The 25,710-nt window shown below is 32.5% G+C and overlaps 4 protein-coding genes across 8 annotated transcripts; 2 read left to right on the top strand and 2 right to left on the bottom strand.

Annotated features, from left to right (window-relative positions):
• The first annotated feature begins 931 nt into the window (after positions 1–931).
• Positions 932–5,302, top strand: LOC125866354 (guanylate kinase 2-like). 2 transcript variants are annotated; one of them, XM_049546708.1, is made up of 11 exons: positions 932–1,096; positions 1,954–1,998; positions 2,099–2,206; positions 2,296–2,372; positions 2,467–2,596; positions 2,865–3,227; positions 4,180–4,301; positions 4,381–4,516; positions 4,647–4,692; positions 4,796–4,895; positions 4,972–5,302. In XM_049546708.1, the coding sequence occupies exons 2-11, from the start codon at positions 1,996–1,998 to the stop codon at positions 5,105–5,107; spliced, it is 1,221 nt and encodes a 406-aa protein (XP_049402665.1). In that variant the 5' UTR covers positions 932–1,096; positions 1,954–1,995; the 3' UTR covers positions 5,108–5,302. The 2 variants fall into 2 exon arrangements, with proteins under 2 accessions (XP_049402665.1, XP_049402664.1); XM_049546707.1 differs by having other exon boundaries at positions 4,790–4,895.
• A 484-nt stretch (positions 5,303–5,786) lies between these two features.
• On the bottom strand, positions 5,787–12,260 carry LOC125866364 (nuclear transcription factor Y subunit A-7-like). Of its 3 annotated transcripts, none has more exons than XM_049546724.1 (6): positions 12,197–12,260; positions 8,119–8,172; positions 7,720–7,826; positions 7,545–7,622; positions 7,148–7,324; positions 5,787–6,160 (listed from the first exon to the last, which is right to left on the bottom strand). In XM_049546724.1, exons 2-6 carry the CDS (start codon positions 8,132–8,134, stop codon positions 5,816–5,818), a joined length of 723 nt encoding a protein of 240 aa, XP_049402681.1. In that variant the 5' UTR covers positions 8,135–8,172; positions 12,197–12,260; the 3' UTR covers positions 5,787–5,815. The 3 variants fall into 3 exon arrangements, with proteins under 3 accessions (XP_049402681.1, XP_049402680.1, XP_049402679.1); XM_049546723.1 differs by lacking the exon at positions 12,197–12,260 and adding an exon at positions 9,058–9,154; XM_049546722.1 differs by lacking the exon at positions 12,197–12,260 and adding an exon at positions 9,058–9,111 and having other exon boundaries at positions 7,720–7,829.
• Positions 12,261–13,432: 1,172 nt separating this feature from the next.
• Positions 13,433–16,889, top strand: LOC125866353 (protein WHAT'S THIS FACTOR 9, mitochondrial). 2 transcript variants are annotated; one of them, XM_049546706.1, is made up of 3 exons: positions 13,433–13,510; positions 14,239–16,139; positions 16,578–16,889. In XM_049546706.1, the coding sequence occupies exon 2, from the start codon at positions 14,617–14,619 to the stop codon at positions 15,844–15,846; it is 1,230 nt and encodes a 409-aa protein (XP_049402663.1). In that variant the 5' UTR covers positions 13,433–13,510; positions 14,239–14,616; the 3' UTR covers positions 15,847–16,139; positions 16,578–16,889. The 2 variants fall into 2 exon arrangements, with proteins under 2 accessions (XP_049402663.1, XP_049402662.1); XM_049546705.1 differs by lacking the exon at positions 13,433–13,510 and adding an exon at positions 13,602–13,633.
• Positions 16,890–17,347: 458 nt separating this feature from the next.
• Positions 17,348–20,811, bottom strand: LOC125866340 (leucine-rich repeat receptor-like tyrosine-protein kinase PXC3). Its single transcript, XM_049546689.1, has 2 exons — positions 18,333–20,811; positions 17,348–18,076 (listed from the first exon to the last, which is right to left on the bottom strand). Exons 1-2 carry the CDS (start codon positions 20,671–20,673, stop codon positions 17,751–17,753), a joined length of 2,667 nt encoding a protein of 888 aa, XP_049402646.1. The 5' UTR covers positions 20,674–20,811; the 3' UTR covers positions 17,348–17,750.
• Positions 20,812–25,710: the final 4,899 nt, after the last annotated feature.

Below are 25,710 nucleotides of genomic sequence, written 5' to 3'. Positions count from 1 at the left end.
ATACAAGTAGGGTCTCTAAACATAGTGGATGAACTAGTTGATATGCTTCATCTAAAATGGAAATGAGCCAGGATTATAATTTTATAATGTGATGATTGAGTCGATTTAATGATTATAAATTTATTTCACACTAGAGAAGTGTTCGTTTAGATCTATCAAAAATAATAAAAATTGATTTCTTTGTCTTTAGTAGTAGATTCAAACAATTTAATCATCATTTAAGCGTTTTATCTTCTAAGTTTTCGAAAATTGAATACTCTTCGTTAAATATTTATCAAATCTAAATTGTTAAATTTCCTCAAAATTGCAAACATAAAAAATGTTAAATAGAATCTCATATTTGGAAGTACACATTTGTAGTCTACGTTATTTTTTATCTATTACAAGAGTCTGATGCATTTTCTTATGTTGCGATTCAGACGAAAATTCTGGTGTCTCAAGTGTATCTTTCTCACCATTTCAGTTAAATTTAAGTAATAATTTCAAATAATAATAATACAATTAACTAACTTACATTACAAAAAATAACCCAAAACCTACATTGCAATGTTACAACAACATGTAAAGTTGGGGTAGAAATCGAAGTTGTATCAAATAGATTAGTCATATGTTGCAACATATCTTTAGTCCAAACACAATAGCTCATTTTCGATATATATTTTTATCGTTATAACAATTTACACAAAATCAAATTTCAAGTAATCTTCCTTCTACTATTTCACTATTTTCTTTACAACAATGTAAAGGCTCACTTTTAATAAACTTAAAAGTACCAAAACTGGTTAAAGTAATACTTAAAAGGGACTATTTCGATCTTCTTACAAAAGATAAGACTATTTTGTCATTTACTAATTTTTCACCGTTTGCCTTCACCGATTCGTTGTCATCGTTAACCTTTTTTTGGCTTCTTATTCAAAGTTGCTCTTTTTTTTTCTGCTCTAAAACCTCAAGAATTTCTCATTCAATGCAACTTCTGGGGTTGTTTCTTTCTTCATAAAAACAAAAAAAACCAAAAAATATTAGCAAAAATTTGAATAAAAGAAGAAGAAAGAAAGATAAATACTCTTCCGGGTTACTGTAATTTGTCGATTTTCAGGTACTTTTTCATATTTTTTCTAGTTCGTATTGATTTATACCATTCTATGGACCCCTTTTTGATTTGGGGTTTTTAGTTTATGTATAATTTGAACGATCCTTTATTCATTCTGTTATTATTACTTGCTGAAACAATTTTTGTGATTTTGTAAGTTCTTGTTGAAGTTGTGTATTTGTTGGTTAATGTTGAAGTTTTACGTGAAAGACATGATTTTTTGATCTATGTTTTTCTATTTTCAGGTTCAAATTTTTGATTGAAGGGATTTTTTTTTTCTTAAAGATTGAACCTTTAGTTTAGCTGTTCTTGAGTTAAATGGTGAAAATGTGCTTAATGGATTGTTTTGATCAATTTTTTTGTTTTTTTAAGCAAAAAACAGAAAGAAATTAAATAGCTTTCTGGGTAGCTATTATTTGTCGTTTATCAGGTAAAAACTTGTTTTCTTTTTAAAGCAAAAACAGAAAGAAATTAAATAGCTTTCTGGGTCGCTATAATTTGCCTTTGCATATGTTTTCTAGTTCAGATTGATTTCTATGGTACTTGTGATATTTAATGGACAAGGTGTTGGAATAATAATTCAAAGTTGGAGTACGAATACTAAGTTAATTAAGATTTGTTATTTATGATATTTGCTTATTTATGTTTAATTAGAATTTCTAAAACTAGTTTAATTTTGTTTGCTTCTGTCTAATTTGAACGATCCCTGATTCAGTTTCGTTATTACTTGGTGAAATATTTTGTGATTTTGTAAATTTTTGTTGCAGTAGTGAATTTGGCGGTTAATGTTGAAGTTTTACGCGAAAAGACATGATTTTTTGATGATGGGGTTTCTAGTTTGATTTGTGTTTTTCTATTTTCAGGTTCAATTTTTTGATTGAAGGGATTTTTTTTTGCTCATCTCTATGGTGAGTACTTTAAAGATTGGATCTTTGTTTAGCTGTTTCTGGTGTTGAATGGTAAAAATGTGCTTAATGGATTGTTCTGATCGAGTTTGGTGGTATTCAGGGAGAAGCTCCAGCTTTCTTTGCTGATAGTCTTATGGGAGATTTTCCAAAGAAAGTTGATTCGAAATTGAAGGGCAATGAAAGGGCTATCGTTGTTGGGAGTAAAATAGTATGATGATTCAATATATACTGATTTAATGCAATTTATTCGTTTTTATTAGCTATCAATGAGATGTTTTCTTTCCTTATTTTCATCAGTATGTGATTGATGGGGTTGATCATGAATTGGGGTCGACTATTGGAGTTCGAATCTTTGATAAGTCTAGTGGGGAATGGTGAGTTTTCTGTTGTAGTTGGTTACGCTTGAACTGTTTATTGTTGTTCTGTAGCTGTTAGATAGGATGAAAAATGTGTGAATGGATTTTGCAGGAGAATCCCCATTGTGTTGGGAGCAAAACCCAAGCCATCTAAGGACTACTCAGCTGTGCTTTTAAATGATGATCGCGTGTTAGTTGTTAGAGGGAGCTCTGGTTCTAGTGAATGCTTTTGGTTTCTTGAGGTCAGTAAATCTCATGCTCACATGTTCCAAATGCTAATCTCTTTACTTTTTGATTTGTAATGCAAAACCTTTCGCGGAGTTTGTTGATGATTCATTTTTGCTCTGCATGAAAAGGATTAATAGGAAAACTGCTTAGCTATTGACAACAATATCATTTGTTTGTTGAATAATGTCAAAATGAAATAACGAGTACAATAATTTGCGTTAATGAATTAATTCTAGAACCTCTTCTCCGTGTTATGTCCAAAGCTCTGTCATGCTTTTATAGGTGGGCACTCCATTTGTTAGACAACATGAAAAGACTTTAGGGAATGAGGTGGTTGCCTGGAGCAAAGGAGTTTTAGGCAATGTTGAGAAGCCTATTGTCATTAGTGGCCCTTCTGGAGTGGGTAAGGGTACCTTGATATCAAAGCTAATGAAAGAATTTCCATCCATGTTCGGATTTTCCGTGAGTCACACAACTCGAGCACCAAGAGCGAAGGAGCAGAATGGGATTCATTACCATTTTACTGACCGCAATGTGATGGAGAGAGAGGTAAAGGATGGCAAGTTTCTTGAGTTTGCTTCTGTTCATGGTAATCTCTATGGAACAAGTGTAGAAGCTGTTGAGGCTGTTGCTGATGCTGGCAAGGTATTTGTTCTTCCATGTTATTTATTCCGTTAAATATTGGTTTTCTTTTTATCATTTATCGATGCATAAACTGCAATGTTTCTATAATTTAGTTAATGATATTCTTTTTGAAGGTTAGCACTCAAATCTTTTTTTTAATGACGTAAGAACTTAAATGTACCTCTAAGAAAGAAGGGAAATTCTCTCTTTGATGGACCCCAATGGTTATCGCTGCATTTAGCTTTTTAGATTCTCCCTGAGAATAAATGCCCAACTTTTTAATTCTATCCCCACGGAGAGTAGATGCTCAAAATTGTGATATTTTGGCAAATAAGATGACTAACATCTGTAAGATTTGGAATCTGTCAAACCGTTAGATCCTAAAGCCCTAGTGAGCCACATGATTGGGTACTTTCACACCTATGCACTAGCCGGCCACCAGAGTCGTGCTTTTGTACTATATTTTAGGAGTAGAATATTTATTTCTAATTGTAAATGTGCAGTCACATGTCATGCAAGTTAGGTTCTCTTGAAGCTGGCATTGTGGCAACTACTATCTTTTTTAATTTATTGTAGGGATTGTACAATTAACTCATTTCATTGTTCTATTGGGATATAGCTCTACTCTTCTAAGCGAGTGTTCATTTTTTTCTGAAACTTCTATCACACAGCTCAAATTTTCACTGGGTACGGCTAAGGTTTCTCGTTGTTTTTTTGTCTATCACTCCCTGGGGACACTGCCCTCCTCAGCCTACCCTCCTCTTTTCGTCCCGACTGTCTAAAATAAGGAAAAAAGTAGTTATACACTGCAGTGGATGAGGATTTTGATAATTTACCTATCAGTTCTTTTAAAAGATGAAGATTTTTGTCAGTTCTTAGATATTTACAAATGGCATCACACTTTGCATGTGCATAACATTAGTTGTTTCTTCTGCAACCTTCAAAAATGGTTTAGTTCTGTGTGATTGTGTAGAGATGTATCCTTGATATCGATGTTCAAGGAGCAAGGTCTGTGAGGGCTAGCGCTCTTGAAGCCATTTTCATTTTCATCTCTCCTCCTTCTTTTGAAGAGCTTGAGAAGCGTCTTCGTGCAAGGTGGGCAAATCAAGAAATTCAAAGTTTCTCATCTTACATGCTGTTTAGTTATAAGAAGTATCGTCCATATTTTGAACAGGGCAACTGAGACCGAGGAACAAATCCAAAAGCGTCTCCTGAATGCTAGGGCAGAACTTGAACAAGGAAAATCATCTGGTCTGTTTGATCATATTTTGGTAAACGATGATCTTGAAACTTGTTATGAGAAACTCAAGGTGATCTAGTTAAAAACCTCATCTTTTCCTATTTTATATGTAAACGTCTTATCTAACAGACAATAATTCTTATGAAAAGAATATAATGACATCTACTAACATGACATAATGTATCTTTCAATTGATGTAGAACACTTTGTGTCTAAGAGAAGCTGCGAAATCTGCTCCTAAGACAAGTAAGTTAGTGCTAATATTTTGATGCCGTAGTTCTCTTCTTGATTAAAGATCAAATTATGCACCACTACTGGTTCCGTGATCTTTTCACAACTACAGTACCAGAATCATTCAACTTGTCCATCGAACATCCAGTGTCAAAGATCGATCAAAAGCTTCTGATCAACTGTGGTGCTGCGGAACATGAAAATGCATCAAATAACACGTATGTTATCTCTTTTTCTAGATAGTCGATTATCCATATTATATGAGAATTCTAGAGTCTGGAGCGTCTGTTGCAGGTACGTTGTGGACTTGTCTTTGCTCAAAGGAGGAGCCCCTGGACGGACAAGAGGACTAAACATATATGCTATTAATCCTTTGACTGATGATGTAAACTGCAACAACCAGCTACACTTAACATCCCGTTTTGACTGACCACATGTTTTCTTCTTTTAAGTCGATGCAGAGGGCTCGAGCCCCTTTGAAAGAACCACAATTTTGACTTCCTGGTATCATTTTTGGATTGCAACAATGATTCGGAGATCCATGTTAGTTTACTATTCAAAGAAAACATGTGTTGGATAGGATGCTTTTCGATCTTTTATCTATTTTGTTTCGTTTCTTCTAAAAGCTTATTCATTTAAATTATAGTCATTATCATGAAGTTTCAAATTCTACGAGTGAAACTTCAAGACGTTGTAGAATATGTAAGCTTAGACAAACACCATGATATTGCTTTCCCTTCTCTTTTTAATGTTGCTATTCTTACATCTATGATTATAATTCCCCTCAAAGTTATACAAACACCTTATATATCATACATGCCTCACTGAAAACCTAAAACATACACTACAAGTATTGTTTATTACATATACATATGATAATTACAACTGCAGGGATATTGGATATTTACATAACTCCCAAAAGAGTAAATTAAACTATAGTATGTATCATTCAGATGGGTATCAATTAAGTGGTACTTATGACTCGAAGACCAAGTCAAAAGACTACTAGACGTCTTGCAGAGTAACTCAAAAGACTACTAGAAGTCTTGCAGAGCAACTCAAAAGACTACTAGACATCTTGCAGAGTGACTCAAAAGACTACTAGACGTCTTGCAGACGTCTTGCAGAGCGACTCTCTTCAGAAATGTTCTGAGTGCATGCAGTTGCAATGGTTGTTGTCATTGAGGTTCCACTGATAATGACAACCCAATTGAAGATTTTCTGTAGTATCATGTATTCCAGATTGGAACTGAAATCCTCCAACAGAATTACTATGATTGGATGATCCAATTTCATGTTCATAATTGAGTAGGTAATTTGGAGAAGAATCAGAATCCATTGAACTTTTGCCTTTACTACTTGGAGTAGTGTTGTTATTAGTTGTAGTAGTAGATTGGATCTTCTTCTTTGTGTTGAGAAATCTACCTCCACCATCTCTAGCCCTCCTCATCGCGTGTCGATGACGCGATTCGTGAAGATAAGGCTGATTTGCGTACATACATTTTGAACAAACAAAATAACATCATTTGTTGTTTCTGTGTGTTCAACTGATTCCATTATGTTATATATATGCATATGAAGATAAGGAAAATATATATACATTTGAACAAACAAAACAACATCATTTACCTGTCGTCTCTGCGCGTTCAACCGGTCCCATTACTTTTGACTCAAACTATATATGTACATGCATATGGAGATATGGCTGATATACATTTGAATAAACAAAACAACATCAATTGTCCTCAAACTATATATGCATACATATGAAGATAAGACTGATATACATTTGAACAGACAACATCATTTACCTGTTGTCTCTGTGTGTTCAACTGGTTCCATTACTTTCGACGCAAACTATATATGTATATGCATATGAATATACACTTGAACAAACACAATAACATCATTAATCACCTGACCTTTTTCATGTGCATATCATGAGTTAGCCCAATTAGAGCCCGTTTTAGGGTCGTGGATGTTTGTATGTTTCATTACTTTCGACTCAAACTATCAATACATATGCAAAAAAGAAAACATTATACGCATATCATAAGATAATTAATATTCACTTATTGAACGAACTGACTCTAGATTCTAAATTTCCTCACCATTCATCGGTATCTATGCCTAATAGTAACAAGTGTATATCTACGTGATCGATGAGCTTAACCAATTCATAAAATGTATTAAAATTATAATTATTAATAAGAACACTTCTCTAATTAAAATGTTTGTTGATAAAATTGACAAAATTAAGATGCATGAGTAGAGTGATCAACTATTCTCTTAAAAAATGTCAATGAATGTGTGTTGACTTCTTCAAAAGATCAGATATAGATGTGACAACATTTTTGGAGAGTCCGAGCAACATAATTAAACTTAGCAATCAAGAAAATTCAACTTTTATGGTCACTGAAAATATGTCCAAATAGTAATTAAGACAAACAAATCGAAACGAAGGGATTACCTTTCGAGATTTGACCACTTTTTGCTGTAACACAGCCTTAGCACGAAGTTGCCTTCGTCTAAGAATTCCATGGTACTGTTTTGCATTTACATACATTGGCTCCTCTTTCACTTCAACTGGCAAAATCATTCTTCCATTATGATGCACTGTTGATGATCTCTCCATATTTTGATTTACCTGTTTATAAAAGGGAAAATTCCGCAATAACGTTATGTTTTACTATGATACTATGTTGAAGGGTACATGTGATAATCATATTTAAAAATTTAAGTCATTAGAGAGAGCAAATCGTGTAAATATTTAGTATAAAACTATTTACCTAACTATTATCGTATGAATGATCTGATTGTGTAAATATTTTTTACGAACATGAAATCACATAAAGAGAAGGACATACCATAGGTTCACCACAAGCAATAGTAACATTGCCACCAGAATATTGTGGTACTTCTGAATAGGGGTATGATTTAAATGCCTGAATATTTTATAAATATAAGTATTAGTAAATCAAATAATTAATTCCAATCACATTTCAAATAATTAATTAAAAAAAAGAGGAAAATATTACTCACAATTGAGGAGGGTGCCATTAGTTCAAATTGATTTGCTGCTCTTAAATTTTCACCCATGATTGGAGGCATAAATTCTACATGTTTGCCTTCTCTCTTGGAATCACCATCTGCTAATTCAAAAAAATAATCTCAAATTATCAATCGTTTTTCATTTCTCGAGATATAAATTATGTGAATTTTGGTTAATATTTTAAAATTATGTTGTTTTTAGGGTAGGTGGAAGACTACGTACTCACAATTCTCTTTATCAGATTTCACTTGTGAAATTACATTTGATATGTTATTGTTCATCGTATGATAGATCACAAGAAAAATTGCGACTATAAAATTAATTCTCCGAAAAGGGAAAAGTGACACTAATGATAAAAATATATAGAAAGTTCCAATATTATATCATACCCGAGTTTTGAAACATTGGACTTTCCACTTTGCCACAAGAACCAGCTCCGATTTCTGGTCATATATTAAAAAAACTTATAAATGGATATATTACAGGGGTGAGTAATTATTGTAGTGGATAAGTTATTTTATTTTTAGGATTATAAATTAAGTTTTTACGAAGAAATATATGCACAAATATTTGGATGATAGTTTTTTATTCAATAATTTTTATTTTACCACCCAATTTTCTATTTTTCTCTTGCCACTATTTAAATTTTGACCTAATAGAAAAAGTCATACAAAAAATAACAATATCACTAGAATCTAGATCAAAATTCTAACGAATTGTCAGAAGACTTTCCTGAACAACAAAAAGTTATATGATAATCAATCAACGAAACTACTAACAGTGATCACCATAACATATGTACAAAAACTTATCATCACAACATGCATGTTATGATAATCACCAAAAAATTGACCATAAATTCCGATGGATTGCCAGAATTTTCAACCTTAGAAGAAGAAGAACCCACAAAAACATAAGGAAGAGGAAAGAAATCGTAGCGAATATATATATATTTGCATAATTTTTCTTAACAATATGGTCAAAAATTAAATATGTGTCCTTCCTAATTAGTCCACTCTGCGTTCCTAATGATAATAACAACAATAATTATATCTTGATCACAAATCATTAAGTTAAAAATCGATTATAACATCAGACATAATAAAACCAAATAAATCAACAAGCAATTCTTCCTACATCAACCAAAAAATAATCAGTCATAGAAAAACAATAAGCAAGAAGAATATATTTACCCCCCTTAAGCCAACAAAATATGAATCAAGAAAATGAAAGCAATAGACATGTCAAGCTAAATTGACATATAATTAAATTCTCAAAAATTTCCCAATCAAGCAAGAAAAATAAGAGGAAAATTAAAGAAGACTCACATGAGATATACTTGATTGGAAGAGAAAATATATGTTAATAAGCTTTCTCTTTGTGGAAATATTGTATCTCAACCATATAAGATTAATAAATATATATGGGGTTTAACATGGTCTATTCATAATTGTGCATGCTAAGTTAGAATAAAATAAAATAAAATAGAAAGAGAGAATCCAAGAAGAGAAGATAAGAAAGTGAAGTGTGAATATTTAAATATAAAAACACAATCTAGGATTACCATTGTAAGACGTACAATGATATGTCCATTATTCTAATAGTAAATGACTAAAAGGCACTTGTTTAATATTCTTCTCTATTTTTGTCTATTATAATATATGCTCTCTTTGTATAAGAAAACGAAATTAATTGTGAGAAATGTTTTTTTTAATTCATATGAAAATTTAATAAGAAACATGAGTAGGTATAAGATAAGGTCATTTTGTTAGATTTTTTTGGGAATCATGCCTAAAATGGTTAGGTGGTAGATCTATCCAAACTCCAAAGTGGACCAACAATTAGAGGTTATCTATATGAAAATCTTCTTTTTATTACAGGAGAGAAATGAATTTTGCTAATTATATTGAGATTTCAATGCAGATATCGAATAAATAAAAGAATGTTAAAAAATACTTTAATTTTAATTCAAAACTTCAATCAAAATATTTGAATTTTATAAAAATAAGTAAATAGACGCATCGTATTATGAAGTATTCACGTAAATATCAATGACTGATTTCACCAACTCAAGCTCCTAAAATATTGGTTAAGCAAAAGAGATCTTTAGACTAGCTCCACTTTCACTTCAGAATCTTTGAATTATAATTAAGATAATACTTACTTTAAAAATCTCCTTTTAAGTTATATCATTTATTTAAATCTTATAATCTTAACCATATCAGGTAAGATATTGAAATTTATAATGTGCACTAATCTTTAAAGATGATGATGAATAGTTAATACTTCCTCTATTTCAAAAAGAATGTCCTCCTTTTTTTATTAGTCTGTTTAAAAAAGAATGACCTCTTTCCATTTTTGGTAACATTTTAATTTCAGCTTTTTACGTGACATATTTAAAACCACAAAAGTCATCTTTATTTTCTAAAACTTCGTGTCAAATCAAACTAGGTTACTCTTTTTTAAATGGAGGGAGTCCACTATATTAGATAAACTAACTTCATCCTTATTTTCTCAAAAAAAAAAAAAAACCAAAAAAGGATAAAATAGTAAAAACACAAAAACAAGACAATAGTGGAAAATATTGATAATTCCAATATTAGAAAGTGGACAAAACGTGTCCTTTTTTAAATAGTGAATTCCTTTAACTTTTAGCCCCAAAATTGCCGCGTGTGTACGGCTATTCAATCTCGAAGTGTGATGACTCAACAGTCAATATAACGGCGCAACGCCGTTAACTCCCCTTCTCATTTGTCTTGTCGGGTAATTAGGTGGCAAACGTTTACCAATAAAATCGTTTCTATTACGATATTAGTGGATCGCAATATCAAAAATAATTGTCACATATTAGTTGATTATCTTACTAAATAAAAAAATATTAATTAAATTTTTTCTACATTATCCTAACAATTAATACTTTTTGAAATTGTTCACATTTATTTATAAAATTTTCAAGAAATTCTTTATGATTTTTTATACACCGTGTAAAATAAAAAGTGATCAACTGATATGAGACGGAACCGACAGAGGGAGTAAGACGACATTTCACGGGTCTTCGTGAAAGCGACCGTTAACTTTCCACGCGTCCAACCCAAACTAATAATGGAGTAAACGTTCTGCAGTTTAAAATATAGCCAAACAAGTGTGCTAATGTTTCCTAGTGCAATTATGGAAAATATGAACAAAATCAAAATGAATAGTTCCTAACCTTATCACTTTTTCACTTAAGTCTTGAGCCGTGTTCAAGATTTAATATAAATGTATAAAAAAATTAATTTTTGATTTGTATATTACAAATAATTTTTGTATATATATAATATACTTTTTTAGGGTGTAATTTCTTCGCTATATGTGACTACATCACTGCCTAGATCCCATTTATTGGATTCACGAGATATGTTATTGTTGATGTTATTGTAATTGCAACATGTATTTCAAGTTATAGTTTTGCCACTATTAAGAGTTTAACCTATAGATTCACGAGGATTGAGTAGTGTTTGCTCATTCTTTACTAAATGTGTATAAATATTTGATTATGGATCTTATTATTATTGTAGTTTAATTTGAGATCAGCGATAGGAATTCATAATTTTCAAATTTGAATTTACGTTTATAAGTTGTAGATCTATGAAGTTTAACCTATAGCTCGTCCTCCCCCTAAATCCTACCTATAACGTATGATTAAATACACCATATAAAGGATGTTGAAAAAAAGTTTTCCACCATATTATAATGGCTAGGATTTATAAAGAATATACTCTGCATATTCTAAAAGATATCTAGGTTGGCTTCACAAGAAATTTTGATGATCGATGATATACGTTGTGTTATAAGAATAAACCTATAAGTAATTTAAAACATGATCTTAATTATCATTTCTTCAAAAACCACGTGATTTTAAAACCAAAATGGAAATTAAGAAAAAAAAATTGAAAGTGATTTATAATCTTATAGATGCTACATATAGTAAACTTCAATGACACTTCTCTCTCACATAAATTCTTATAAGATTCTTGACGTTTTTGTGTGGTTGAGTACGTCACAACTCACATGCTCTTTTATTTTTTAGTTTAAGACGGTCTGGCGTATTAAACTCTCGTTATGTATAAAATGTAAGGAAGAATCAAACTATAAGGATATATTGCACGAGACTTATCATTTAATTATGCAAGAAAACGCTCCTTAGTTACATGACAATAACTTTACCATTTACGTTAAGACTTTGGTCAAAATTGACCCCAATAACTCTTTGAGCAACTAACACTTAGTTCAATGACTCTAATGAGACAAAAAATAGTTTTGTGAACTTTGGTGATACAAGAGGTAAAATTTATTTACTCATGTGTGCTATTAGACTGAATTAAGATAATTATCGATATAAATTTAAAATATAATGCGTTCAATAGTAAAATTCTCAAAATCCTGAATACGTCTCTTAGATAAACTTGTTGAAATTTTGAACTTTACCTGTGAAAATTGAAGCTTCTTGTTCTTTGAGATCCTTGTGGTTGAAATTTTTGAAGATCTATTTCATGAGTTGTTGTTGTTGTGCAGTAGCAAGGTACTTCAGAGACAAGAGGAGAAGAAAAAAGGGGAAAATTAAGCCAAATTTATTTTCTGTTGATTATTGCCAAGTGAATGGTGGATACAAGTCCCATGTGTTAGACTGGCTCTGATATTGAGGGAGACATATGAACTAGGACCAGTGACGGAGTCACCTTTGTACAAGAGCGTTGAAAATTAGACTGTAGATGTTGAATTACTTTTGACTTTTTTGTGTTTACTTAGTGAAAGTCTATATTCCGATTGTATTGACCTTTTATTACTTATCCCGTGTCATTATCTAGACATTTCATTACTTATCGGCCTTCACCCCTCTCACTCCAGAGACGAAGCTAGTAAAGGCCCAGAGGTTCATCTACTAGGTGACAAACAGAAGTATATACTTTATAATATAGTTTAACATAAGTTATGTACAGATAATGAAGCTTGAAGCAGCTTCCAAATGACAAATTGTTTTTCACTATGAATTTGAATAAGTCTTCCATGTAACTGCCTTCACATCCTTGATTCTATTAAGAGTAGAACACGAAAATCAATAGTAAGGTTTTCAAGAAGAGTTTAAGATATATGCACGGAAGGTCACATATAAATTAACTATTGGTACATTTCTATGATAACTGCGCTTTAATTGATAATGTGAAGAATCTCAGAGTAAAAAAGACTGAACTATTAGTAGTGATGATTATATATATGGAGTATTATTTTTGTGCATTGCAATAATTTTTAAAAATTTTGAATGGTATTTACGAATTGACAATGACTCCTGTAAATGCATATGATTTCCTGATTCTTTATCTTTACCTATACTCTTAATGTAGCACAAAACAACATTCTAGTACTTCATTAAGCCTCTATTTCTTAACGACTTTATTACCTTGTTGTCAAGACTATACTCTTTCATAATCCAAGAAACATTATTAATTTTATCCTTACCATCCTTTTTATTTTCTTTATATTTATAGAATGATTGGGTTATATAGTTTAGTGTAAAGGCGGTATATTTAAACGAAATGAGATTTAAAAAAGTTTCCTTACAAAATCAGTTACTTGCATACAAATATGATTGGGCCTCGACCCAAAATCCAAATATGATTGGGCCTGGATCCAAAATATGATTGGGCCTGGACCCAAACAAGTCCGGCCCATTAAAACAGTTTCTTAGGCTTCCTCAGCTTTGCCACTGTACTTGTAGGCTGCCGCAAAATCTGCCCGTGACCGGTAAGTACTATAAAGTTTGTGTCCATTTAGTTGGTTTTTGAGTTGAAATTGATGATTTATGACTTTTTTGTGAATTGGGTTTCTGTTTCTTAGAACACGGAATATAGCTTATGCTATTCAATGGTAAATCTTGTTTCATAAAGTTTGTGTCTTTTAGTTAGTTTTTGAGCTTCCATTGATTCTTTGTGACTTTTCGTGAATTGGGTTTCTGTTTCTTGGTAGAATAAGCATATAAACATTGAGGACTTGTTTGATTTTGTACTGGAAATATTCTTATAATAGGGAATATAGCTTATGGTATTCAATGGTAAATCTTGTTTCATAAAGTTTGTGTCTTTTAGTTAGTTTTTGAGCTTCCATTGATGGTTTTGGATTTTTCTGAATTTTAATGGACTGGAGGAATTGTGTGATATTATACTAAAAAATCATTGAATATGGACTGCAGCTTACGCTATGGAATGGTAAATCTTGTTTCATGAAGTTTGCGTGTTTTAATTGATTTTTGAGCTTCCATTGATGGTTTTGGATTTTCTATATTGGGTTTCTGTTTCTTGGTAGTTGGCATTTGAAATTGGAAGTTGTGATATTATAGTTGAAAATTCTTTGTACATGTACAAACTCTATCCCCGATCAGTTGGTGTTTCAAACATGTTAGAATATTGATTCTTCTATATGCTTACAAGTTATTCCTCCAAACTATAGCCTCATTTTGGGTTAAATATGTTCAGGTTCTTTTGCCTTTCAGTAGATAAACGTATGGATTGTTCAGCCATTGCCATAGTTCAAGCTCATCAACAACAAGGATAGGTGCAAAAAGGCGAGGGAGCCAGTATAATATAGTGGCGTCTAAAAAGTCCAGACGTTCAGTAAGTGTGCATTAACCAGCTATCCGTTGACAGTGTTAGCTTGCCGCAAACAGCAAAGATGATTGATGCTTTCTCGCTCGTCTAAACTGCATTTTCTTCTTAGTTTTGGGCTCAGAGCATGGGCCAACAGCAAGGTATATATAACTCAGTGTGCTTATTTTCTAGTGAATATCAATCTGCAGCCTCTCGCAAGATCTGAAAAGCCACAGTCGAACAGCACAGAAACACATACAGTCGTTGATGGCAATGATCGCCAGGAGAAGCAAGAGCTCTGTACCTCTCTTGCATGAAGTCCTCTTCTCCGGCAACCCTCTTCCCTGCTCATACACCCAACGGCAGACCTATGTAGATGTGTACATGAAATGGAAGAAAGACTCTTTTTTTGACTCCATTGATACTATTCACAGATCAGTTCAACTCAAGCCTTTAATTGCTCTTAAGAACTGCATAGTCTCCTCTTCACCTAATGATTATTGCATCCCCATTTCTGTTATTTCGAAAAAAGGCTTAGAGTTAGGGATACCAATTAAGGTTGCCAGGTTCTTAAGGCTGTATCCATCTGTTTTTGAGGAATTCACTGGCCCTAACTACAATTTGCCTTGGTTTAAGTTGACCCAGAGGGCTATTGAGCTTGATAGAGAGGAGAGAGAGGTCTACTTAAAATTTAAGGATGATATCATTTTGAGGCTGAAGAAGTTGATACTGATGAGTGGCAGGGAACAGATGCTTCCTCTAAAGATAATTCAGGGTCTGCAATGGTATTTGGGGTTACCCGACGAATTCTTAAGGAAACCGGAAGACAATCTTGATGGGTGTTTCAGAGTTGTGGAAATAGAAGATGGATTGAAAGGGCTGGCCGTTAATGTTGATGGAAGTGAAAGGCTTTTATCAGTGATGCAGATGAATGCGATGAAGAGGGGAGTGTATAGTGGTGTGGACGGTGAGGCAATAGAATTTCCACTGTATCCATCAAAGGGATTGAGGCTTAAAAGAAAAATTGCAGACTGGTTTGATGAGTTTCAGAAGTTTCCATATGTTTCACCCTATGAGGATTTTTCAGATTTGGATCCAAATAGTGATATAGCAGAAAAACGAGTGGTGGGTGTGCTTCATGAATTGCTTAGTTTGTTTGTCGAACATGCTGCAGAAAGGAAGAGGCTTTTGTGTCTTAGGAAATACTTGGGGTTGCCGCAAAAAGTTCACAAGGCATTTGAGAGGCATCCTCATATCTTCAATTTGTCATTAATGAACAAGACTTGCACCGCAATACTAAAAGAAGCCTACTGTGATAGAGGGGCTATCGAGGAACATCCATTAGCAAAAGTTAGAAAAAGGTACATCAAATTGATGAAGGAGTCGGAGGGTATACTGAAACGTAAAAGGTTTAACAACAGGCCAATTGATCAGGGTGACTTGAATATCAAGGACTTGGATTGTACAGATGACGAGGATAAGAAATTTACAACTTAACTCTGCTCTTTATGCTTGTGTCACTATAATCAGGTGCAGGATTTAAAAGAAATTATAAATGAGAAGGAAAAGAAAATTGAAAGAACTGCTCAAGCAGGATTTGTAGGCATTTGGAATGAAATGAAAAGACTGTTTGATCTGTATAGCTTCAGAGGTGGATGTTTCTCTCATTTATGCTGCAGCTCTTTCATCCATTACGGGTGATTTCAGTATGAAGGGGATGGCCACAATCATGCGAAGGAATAGTCATACTATTAAGTATTACCAATGGAGCCTCTAAGTTTTGATCAACGGTAAATGATTAGCTTACATGATGTATTATTAGCTGACTGATGCCCCCCTCTCATAGCTTCTATATATGATATGCTTGACACTTTTATGTAACAATGTTGGATAGTTTTATGTTGTTTTTCCTCGACATATAATTGCTATTCCTTGTGATCTATCTTAACTCTTTTCTTAGTTTCATGCTTTCTTTTGTTGTTTTCTTCCTATACCGATGCCACCTGACTATGTCATTGCTTTCTGCTCGGTTTTCTCAAGTTTGAAATTATTGAAGTGGGAGCATGCTCATTGAGTCTGTACTCTTTCAAGCACCCAACACCACATGGAACTAAACTGTCCTTGTTGATGCGTTTATGTTTAGTTCCCAGAGTAGATGCTTTGTCTAGTTTTTGAGTGAACTGTGGATTGTGCATGTTTAATCTTTGCTCGTTACAATCCCCTATCAGGAACCTCCTGTGACTTTTTGGTGTAGTTCAAAACAGAGAAGCCTCCATTGCAGACTGCAGAAACTTTGATGGATGGCTTTCGGGACTGAGAGGAAGTCTTTCTTACCGGAAGATAGAAGAATATACACGAACACTTCAGCATCATTGAAAGCAGCAGCACAGAGCTGGCATTATAAGGAAACTACTTAAAGAATTCTTGAAAATAAGCATAGATCAATATATGTAATGAAATGTAGTGTCTTATAATTGCTATGTTCCTGTTTGAACTGTGCATTACAACCAAGATGTAAAATTTTGTGGACTTTTTGAATTCCCTACATGTTTAAGGGAACATAAAATCCCCTTTTTCTGTACATTTTTGGCACCTTGTTGGTGCAATCAATGAATTTATAGCAGTAATAAATAAAATTGTGATCATTATGATTCTCAGTATTTCAAGCATGCATGTTGACAATTTTTTAGATTTTTTATTGAGAAGTTGTTTGAGTTATCATGAAATTTTCACGTTGAGCCCAATTTGTGATCTTAAAACTTGTATAAGCGTTACTTCTTACACTGGGTGAGTAGTGACGCTTCAATCCCAAGCAAGTTGGAGTCGACTATGTGAATCTCCACTTTCCATTTAGGCCAATGAAGCAAAATAGTGACTGTACATTTACAGTAGCAAATTAAACCAGAAATCTGTTTCTTTTGATTTGTAAAACCTCTCAATATGTTCCCTACTCCAATGGTATTATTGCGAAGGGCCCAATGCAGTGGCGAACACAAGATTTTCACCAAGAGGGTTCAACATCTACTGTATATTATATATACATAAAGATTTTAATGTTGCATATGAAATGCCAAACCTCCATTTACACATAGACAAGAAAAAAGAAGTATATATGATTGAAGGCATTGTACAGAATGGTACATATCAAGAACTGTTTCTGGTTTTAACCCTTCCCATATAACCTCCATACTCGCTCTAATATGAAAATCGAAATTACAACCTCGGAGCTGATCATCAGAGAAGAACAGCAACCTCAGACAATATACATAGTTTAACTATTTTTAGACCACTAGTCTAGGCTAAGAACAGTGAGTTTCGTACCGTTTTGTATTTCTACAGGGGTTTTCATGATCTGAAGGTCTGAGATTAAGCAGAGACTTTTGGATGATACGAGTTTTGATTCAACTCTGTGTAACCTCTTGAAGCATTTCTATCACCTTCTTCATTCTTGGTCGTTTTGCTGGAATGGTATCGGTGCACATCAATGCGACTTTTAGAGTTGCAAGCATTTCTTTCCTCCAAGCAAAAGAAATGGTGCTAAGTCTTGCATCAAGTATCTGCTCTGGTGTTTCTCCTCTCGCAGATGCACCATGAACCCACCTGACCAGATCAACTCCTTCACCAAAAGCTTCATCAACGGGTAGTCGGGTGGTAAGGATCTCAAGCAAAACAACGCCATAGCTATAAACATTTCCGGGAGCTGTTACTTGCATTGTATATGCATACTCTGTTGAAGAAAAACGAATTAGTCAGACACAAGACATTTTCCACAAAAAGAAAATACTCCCTTCGTTTCAATTTGTTTGTTAGAATGCACAAAATGCCCGTGGTCTTAAAGATATCAGGCGGAAAGTTAAAATTAATGAGTTACCAAAAAAGGAAAGACATTTTTTTTAAACCGACTAAAAAGGAAAGTAAGACAAACAAATTGAAACACGAGGTAGTAAAATGATTAGCCAAGTCTTTCAAGCCATAGAATATACCTGGGGGAATGTATCCAAATGAGCCAGCAACAGCACTAATACTTGCAGTCCCTCTAGATGGATCAAGAAGTCGGGATATTTCAACTTCAGCAACCAAAGGAGTGAATTTAGAATCAAGAAACACATTCCCTGAAGAAACATCAAGATGGATTATGGCCACGTGATGAAGGAACGCTAACCCTTCTGCAACGCCAATGGCAATGGAAAGTCTTGTAGGCCAGTCAGGTTCGTACTCAGGTTTCTGGCTAAACTCATGAAGAAACTGAGCCAATGTCCCATTGGGATAGTATTGATGTAAGAGTAGAACAACATCCTCATAGATTGCAAACCCGATAGGCCTCGTCAGATTATCATGACAGAGTTTACTTAGCTTTTCAAGCTCTCTGATCATCTTGCTCTGGTGATGAACTATAGTCTTGTCCATCGACTTTAGGCTCTTAACATACAAAATCATCCCGGAAGGCATGTCTGCTCTATACACATCACTGAAAGTTCCAGTACTAATCTTATTTGTATCTTTCCTGACTGCCTTTACAACTGCATCAAAATCTATTGCTTGCTTGAGATTTTCATCGAAAACATTCCCTGCTATGATCACTGGTTTGCTACAAGTTTCATCAGTGGTATTTCCATCTTCCATGGTGGTTTTCTCTTGTTTCTCCCTCATCATGTATAGTAAAACAACCACTGTGACAGCTGTAAAAATTGCCAAACCAGAACCAACAACAGCCAAGATGAGCCGGTAGGAAACTCGGTGATGATTACCGTTGTGTTCAAAATCATATCCACAATCACTACTCAAAGGCTCACCACAGAGCCCTTTGTTTCCAAGAAAGCTTGAATTTAAGCTCTTCTCAAATGGAGCAAAAGCAGGTATTGGTCCTGTGAATTGATTGCTCGAAAAGTTAACCTCTATCAAGCTCAACATGCCTTTTAATTCCAATGGAATATTCCCCAACAACTGATTATTAGATACATCTAAAGAAACCAACTTGTCAAGTTTTCCAAGATCCTTAGGCAACTGTCCATGGAGATGATTATGACTCAAATTCAATGAAATCTGTAAGTTCTTCATATGACCAATCTCAGAAGGTATGCTTCCAGTAAGATAGTTACTCCCCATTTGCAACTCAAGCAGTTTTACGCAGTTCCCGATCTCATGAGGTATTTCCCCTTTCAAGGAATTCTGTCCCAACAGCAAGAACTGCAATTTAGTTGTGTTGCATATATCTCCTGGAATGGTTCCATTGAACTTGTTGTTACTTAAATCAAGCTTGTTGAGATTCTTGCACCTCAGAACTGAAGTTGGAATCTCTCCATAGAGATTATTCCCCGGAACAATCAACTCCTGTAGATTATTGAGCTCACCAAACTCTGGAGGGATAGTTCCAGAAAATCCATTCGACGCTAAATTAAGAAGAGTGAGATTAGAGCATTTCGCAAATCCTGAGACGATTTCCCCGGAAAGTGTGTTATTATCTGCTTCAAAATAAGTAAGACTACTTATATTTCCAATTCCTTTAGGGATACCACCTATCAGCTTGTTATTTCCAATTCTAATGCTTGAAAGGCCTTTGCAATTCACAATTGAATCAGGAATAGTGCCAGTCAACTTATTATTAGTCAGAACTAAAAATTCAAGCTTTTCCATAGCAAAAATACTCTCAGGAATTGTCCCTTCAAGCTGATTTGAATGAAGATTTAACAACAAAAGCTCAGAATGTAAGCCTAAGTTAACTGGAATATCACCACTAAACTCATTCTCATAGGCTGCAAACACTCTAAGATTAGTCAAATTCCCAATCCACATTGGAATAAAACCACTCAATTTATTGGTAAATATTTGAAAATAAAGCAAATTCTCCATCCCTTCAAGTTCATCAGGTATTGAACCAGTAAGCAAATTGTTTGAAAGGTTCAATGCTCTAAGGTTCTTGAGCTTACCCAATTCACCAGGAATAGAGTTTCTAAACATGTTAAAAGACAAATCAAGAAACTCAAGCTCAGACAAATTCCCAAATGCTCGTGGGATTGAACCTTTGAAATTGTTATTAGAAAGGTCCAGCCATTTCAATCCTTTGAGCTCAGATATTAGAGTCACATTACCTTGTAATCGAAAACCCGAAAGATTCAGCCTTTCCACCATTGAACTGTTTGAGCTGCTGCAACTAATGCTATGCCAAGAACAGAAATCAGTGCTATTCAGATCCCAACCAGGTATTGCTAGCTCTTTGCCAATTGCTTCCAGAATGGCTTGTTCATGAAGAGCCTGTACAGTCCCAAATTGAGACCTTAACAACAACCCCACCAGCAAAACAGTAAACAACCTCAAAGTTACCATTTTTAGGTTGTTTTTCAAGAAAATCTCTAATTTCTTCCCTTTTTCCCCCCCAAAAGAAAACACCCCAAATGGAACAATCAAGAAACCATAGAGAAGCAAAATGCTACAACCCAAAACACCCAAAAACAAAAGAAACCTTGTAGACACAACTAGAGTAGAAACAAAAGGGTTTAAAAAACAAAAGACATAAACTAGAACAACTTACAGGAAATGAACCATTTCAAGAATGTTGAAAATGAAACAGAACAATAAAGATGCAATCTTTACTACTCAAGAATGAACCCCATGTACCAAAAACAACAAATAAGTTGCAGAAGTGATAAAAAATGCAGTTTTAAGTACAAATAGAAGAAAGATACAAACTTGAACAACTTAAAGGAAATAACCCATTTCAAGAATCTTGAAAATGGAACAGAACAATAAAGATTCAATCTTTACTACTAAAGAATGAACCCCATGTACCAAAAACAACAAATAAGTTGCAGAAGTGATAAAAATTGTAGTTTTTAAGGACAAATAGAAGAAAGATGATGCAAATGGGGTACTTATTTTGATTTAGGAAACTGCTTACATGGGCCAGGTGTTTTTCTTTTTTCTCTATTGGAGTTTCTGAAAAGAGAAAAGAGAGTTTGGGAGAGAGAATCTATGCTACTAATGACTACTACTTATTTGAGTACTCAAACTCAAACTGACAATGTCACGAGAAAAGAGCAGTGTGAGTGAATGAAACTGTGTATATGAGTCTCTGCAACTGCTACTTATGAATACTTCCAATAGAATGTGTTATTTACTCGGCACAAATCTGAATTAATCGGATAACTGAATTACGAATGTCATATGTTAATGGTTTAGTTTGGTGATGTAGTTTAAATAATCTTAACTATGACATGACGTACTGTTTTTTAGTCTATTCGAAAAAGAAACGTCACATTTCTATCAATGAAAATAATTTACTTTAAAACTCATGTTACCTACCATGTAAATAGTCGAGAAATGTTTAAATGATAAATTTCAAAGTGTTCATTTCATGTCATGTTGTCTAAAGATGGAAGGGAAAGACCTACAACGACAATAATGACAAAACTTTTTAAATAATCGACTCGTTTACCAAACAAAGTCTCGTAAAATCTTCTCCCTTTGCCTTCTATGTTACATAAAAAATGACTTGCAAGTTTTATTATGATTGATCTTCATTAGTTATTCCTTGTAAGTTAATTTCATTATCACAAAGTGTACCTACAACTTCTTGTACTAAATTCTCCCAGCACATGTATATTAACAATGAAGCTAGGAATTTCGATAAAAAAATAAAAAAAAGAGGAATTTTTTATGTTAAAAGAGATGCAATAACTTATATATGCATCAGTAAAATTATTTTTACTCTTTTTACAAAATATAATTTTGTAATGAAAGAGAATCAACCTCTTGCCTATGTATATATCTAGTTCTTGTTAATTTATAGATCATTGATGGTATAATTCTGTTATTTAACTCTTCTAAAAAGTTCATTAAGATCCAATAATAAGCTTTTCATTTCTAAATCTCTCATTTAATAATATGCTCTTATGGATATGTAATGTCACGATATATTTGAGATCATAAATTTTACTTAACTTTTACTATGTGTCATAAATTTGCATGCCGCTTCAAATTCAAGGTATAATAATAAGAATTATTATTATTATTATTATTATAGTGTTTTGGAGGGACAATAACAGGAAGAACAAAGTAAATAAAAAGTATAATTACATATGCCTAGGATTCCGTCCCATGTGAGTAATGTCATGTTGGTCTTCTGTCCTGTCATTCTCGATATGACATAACGAGAAATACCTAAAATGTTTTATTTTATTATATATATATATAAAATTAAAATCATATGTTATAATATTACGATGATTCGTATCGAAATCGTGTTTTACCCCTTAGATAACATGTCTATGCATTTCAGGGAGAACCCGTTAGTTTTAGACGTGAGTAATATTTTACACCTAATCGAAACGTGAGTCTATCTATAATTGAGTGAATTTTAAAGAGATGTATAAATTTAAGGAGCTAACTTAAACCTAATCGATCGTTACTTGTGAGAAAATTGACTCTTTTTTTTTTAATCTTAGATGATTGTGTCATCTAGGAAATTAAATGATCAACTAGTATTCATCATATAATTTCCAACAAGTATGTTACAATTGAATTGATTATTTTTTATTAATATTAAATGATAAATACTTATAATAGGTGAATATAACGAAGTTCTTATAATAATAATAATTATAATTTGATATTCAATATTTGTTGAGCTGATAAATTTAAATTCACCTCAATAAGGGGTAATTATAAAGGAAACACTCCTTATTAGGAAATTTTCTATTCTCATGACTAGCTCAAACTCGAGATATCTGATTAATAATGAAAAATTATATCCATTTTACATCTTTTGATGGTCCTGTTATTATTGTATTAATATAAGAGATTTATTTAAGCCTTAGGATTTGCATATTATGCATTTTTGGGACATGATTAGACCTACATATTAGTATCAAACTAGACATACAGTAAATTATTTGTAGGATTGAAAAATAATTTCTAGAGATTTGACCTTCAACTGTAAATGTTGATTAGATTATGTAGTTCTTCCAAAGCAGCATTTATTGATATAATATAAAGTTTAAAGGAGGGATAATTTGAAGGGAAATTAATTGAATTATTTGAGAAGGTGAAAGGACCCACTAGTAATGGGCAAAAGGTTACAAGTAGGGCCTTTGCATGTCTCTATAATTGTTAGGTAAAATAAATAAAAATAAAAATAGTACATCACCACCTATTAAAACATAAAATAAAATAAAAATATGTATGAATATATGGAAATTAAGAAAATGGAAAAAAAATTGTATATTTAAAATTAAAATTAAAATTAACTAATAGGATAGTTGTTATGAAGTATGAACTTTGTTAGTATTAGTGATGGATTATGTTAAACTGTAGCTAGAGCAATAGAGATGAAATTAAATATTAGAATAATTACAAGAAAATATTACTTAAGTCAATAATTAAGTGTGAGAAATCATTTTTTCCCTTTAATTGTCATGAAAAATATGTTTCTGAAAAGAAAATATTTTCTAGTAGTCCAACATAGCGAAAAATATTTTTTTCTGAGAAAATTAAATCTATTTTTACTCCTCATGTCCCATGTTAGTGCTACAGTTAATCCATGCAATTTTTTTGGATTAATGATGAGCTTAATTTATTTTGAAAGTATTTTTTTCTTTTTAGTCGTCCATAAAAATAATAATCATCAAGTATAGATATTTTGTTTACTAATATATAGAATACATAAAATGTTTATTTTTGATATAAAATAATACAGGTTTTTACATATTTAACTAGCGAATTTAATTATTTTGAGCTGATCGATCAAATATGTAACTTGCCATTTTTTATGCAACTTTTGTACAACAAGACAATTATGAGTTCGACACTTCCTTTTAACATAACCAAAAGACTTAATCATTTTTACTAAGCTTTCTGCTGCTTACTTTTGGGATTAATTAATTAGTTAATTAACTAATCACCACTTAACAGAATCATTCACCACGCCGTTGCTTTTGACTATTTTGTTATAATGTTAAGTTAAAGATGAACACTAATTAAGTTAGATTGGACATTTAATTTATTGATTAGTTGTTATTAAAATTAAAATTAAAATTATTGTAGTAGTATGTTTTAAATTGTGTGCAATTAATTTGTCTTTCGTACATTAAAGGAACTAAGAGTATTATTACAGTCATTAATTACCTAGTTTTAATTTTTTAAATTATTACTTTATGGGTACCAAATCATGTGTACTTTATAGTATGATTCTTGTTTAGTCAATTTTTTACCAATTTATTTTGACATTTTTTGGTTTCATCATTGCGAATAATTAAACACGTTAGCTATGTGTGACAAACAATCAGTGAAATTTTGGTTGATATTATCCGCAATAACAATAATATATTTGATGAAATTTTACGATGAATCTAAGGAGGGTACATATTTTATTTTTATCTCGTGAAAATAGAAATATTTGTATCTCTATCATGTCCAAAACCACGCATAAAATGGTGAAATGCTGGTCCAAAGCATAAATGAAGTTCCTCCGTCTCAATTTATCTATCGTGCTCTCTAAAATAAATTACTTATCGTTTTACAAACTCAATACAAAATTAATTATCCCTCCCCCCTCCCATACACACACCATTTTACTCTTGTAGGTATTGTTCTTGAATAGTACAAACGCTTCAATTATGAAATGATGTTATGATTGTTCAAATAACACTGAAGGCTAAAATAATTTTTCTTAAAAACTTGTTAATTAATAGTTTTTAAGGAGCGTGTAAAAGAATATGATAGATATTTTGCGATAAGTTTTTTTTTTTAATATATTGTTCCTTGAAAAGTTACTACAAGAACGTCCTAAAACAAGTACTTCTAGATATGTCCATTAATGTTTAGGCAGAATTGTTTGTTTTCTTTAGTCAATAAAGTAAATGTATAGGTGAAAACTCACAATTGAAAAATAAAGTGAGAAGTATTGAAAATACTCTTAAATTTAACTTGAATTATTAGTTTCATTTTCAAATTTATATATTAACAGCCTTAAAACACTCATTTACTTGACTAACTAAACTTTATCTCGTAAACATTTATCCCAAGAACAAGTAAAAGAAAACAAATCCCACCTTCCAAGTCATTTTCACTGCACTTTACTATTGCAAAAGTACTATAGACATGACTCCACTCTTAACCAATTGCATGTGCATTAGTCATGGTGTGGGCGGCCACTTTTCCTTAATATTCTTCATCTTTTTTTCTTTTAATTTTAACCGTTCAGTATTCGAAATTCATAGATTTGAGAAAACATTTTTTATAAAAAAGTTTTTTATTTTTAGGCTCAAAAGCAAAATCTCTGATTAAAGATGAAATAATCTCGATTATCCCACCAATTCTTTGGTGTTGACGTGGACGTACAATTCAAAACTCGATATATAATAGGTT

The sequence above is a fragment of the Solanum stenotomum genome, chromosome 5, assembly GCF_019186545.1.
Source record: "Solanum stenotomum isolate F172 chromosome 5, ASM1918654v1, whole genome shotgun sequence".
Taxonomy (NCBI): Eukaryota; Viridiplantae; Streptophyta; class Magnoliopsida; order Solanales; family Solanaceae; genus Solanum; species Solanum stenotomum.
Note: the sequence above shows the minus strand (reverse complement) of the source record. Positions and strands in the feature narration are given on the sequence as shown.

Excerpts from the sequence above, each read along its gene's own strand:
- LOC125866354 (XM_049546707.1), top strand. Across the intron at positions 4,517-4,646 it reads CTTGTTATGAGAAACTCAAG|AACACTTTGTGTCTAAGAGA; the intron begins GTGATCTAGTTA and ends CAATTGATGTAG. Across the intron at positions 4,693-4,789 it reads GAAATCTGCTCCTAAGACAA|TACCAGAATCATTCAACTTG; the intron begins GTAAGTTAGTGC and ends TCACAACTACAG.
- LOC125866364 (XM_049546722.1), bottom strand. Across the intron at positions 7,623-7,719 it reads TAATGGCACCCTCCTCAATT|GCATTTAAATCATACCCCTA; the intron begins GTGAGTAATATT and ends TAAAATATTCAG. Across the intron at positions 6,161-7,147 it reads AAGTGGTCAAATCTCGAAAG|CCTTATCTTCACGAATCGCG; the intron begins GTAATCCCTTCG and ends TACGCAAATCAG.
- LOC125866353 (XM_049546706.1), top strand. The coding sequence starts at position 14,617 with ATGGCAATGATCGCCAGGAGAAGCAAGAGCTCTGTACCTCTCTTGCAT.
- LOC125866340 (XM_049546689.1), bottom strand. The coding sequence starts at position 20,673 with ATGGTAACTTTGAGGTTGTTTACTGTTTTGCTGGTGGGGTTGTTGTTA. Across the intron at positions 18,077-18,332 it reads ATTTGGATACATTCCCCCAG|AGTATGCATATACAATGCAA; the intron begins GTATATTCTATG and ends TTTCTTCAACAG.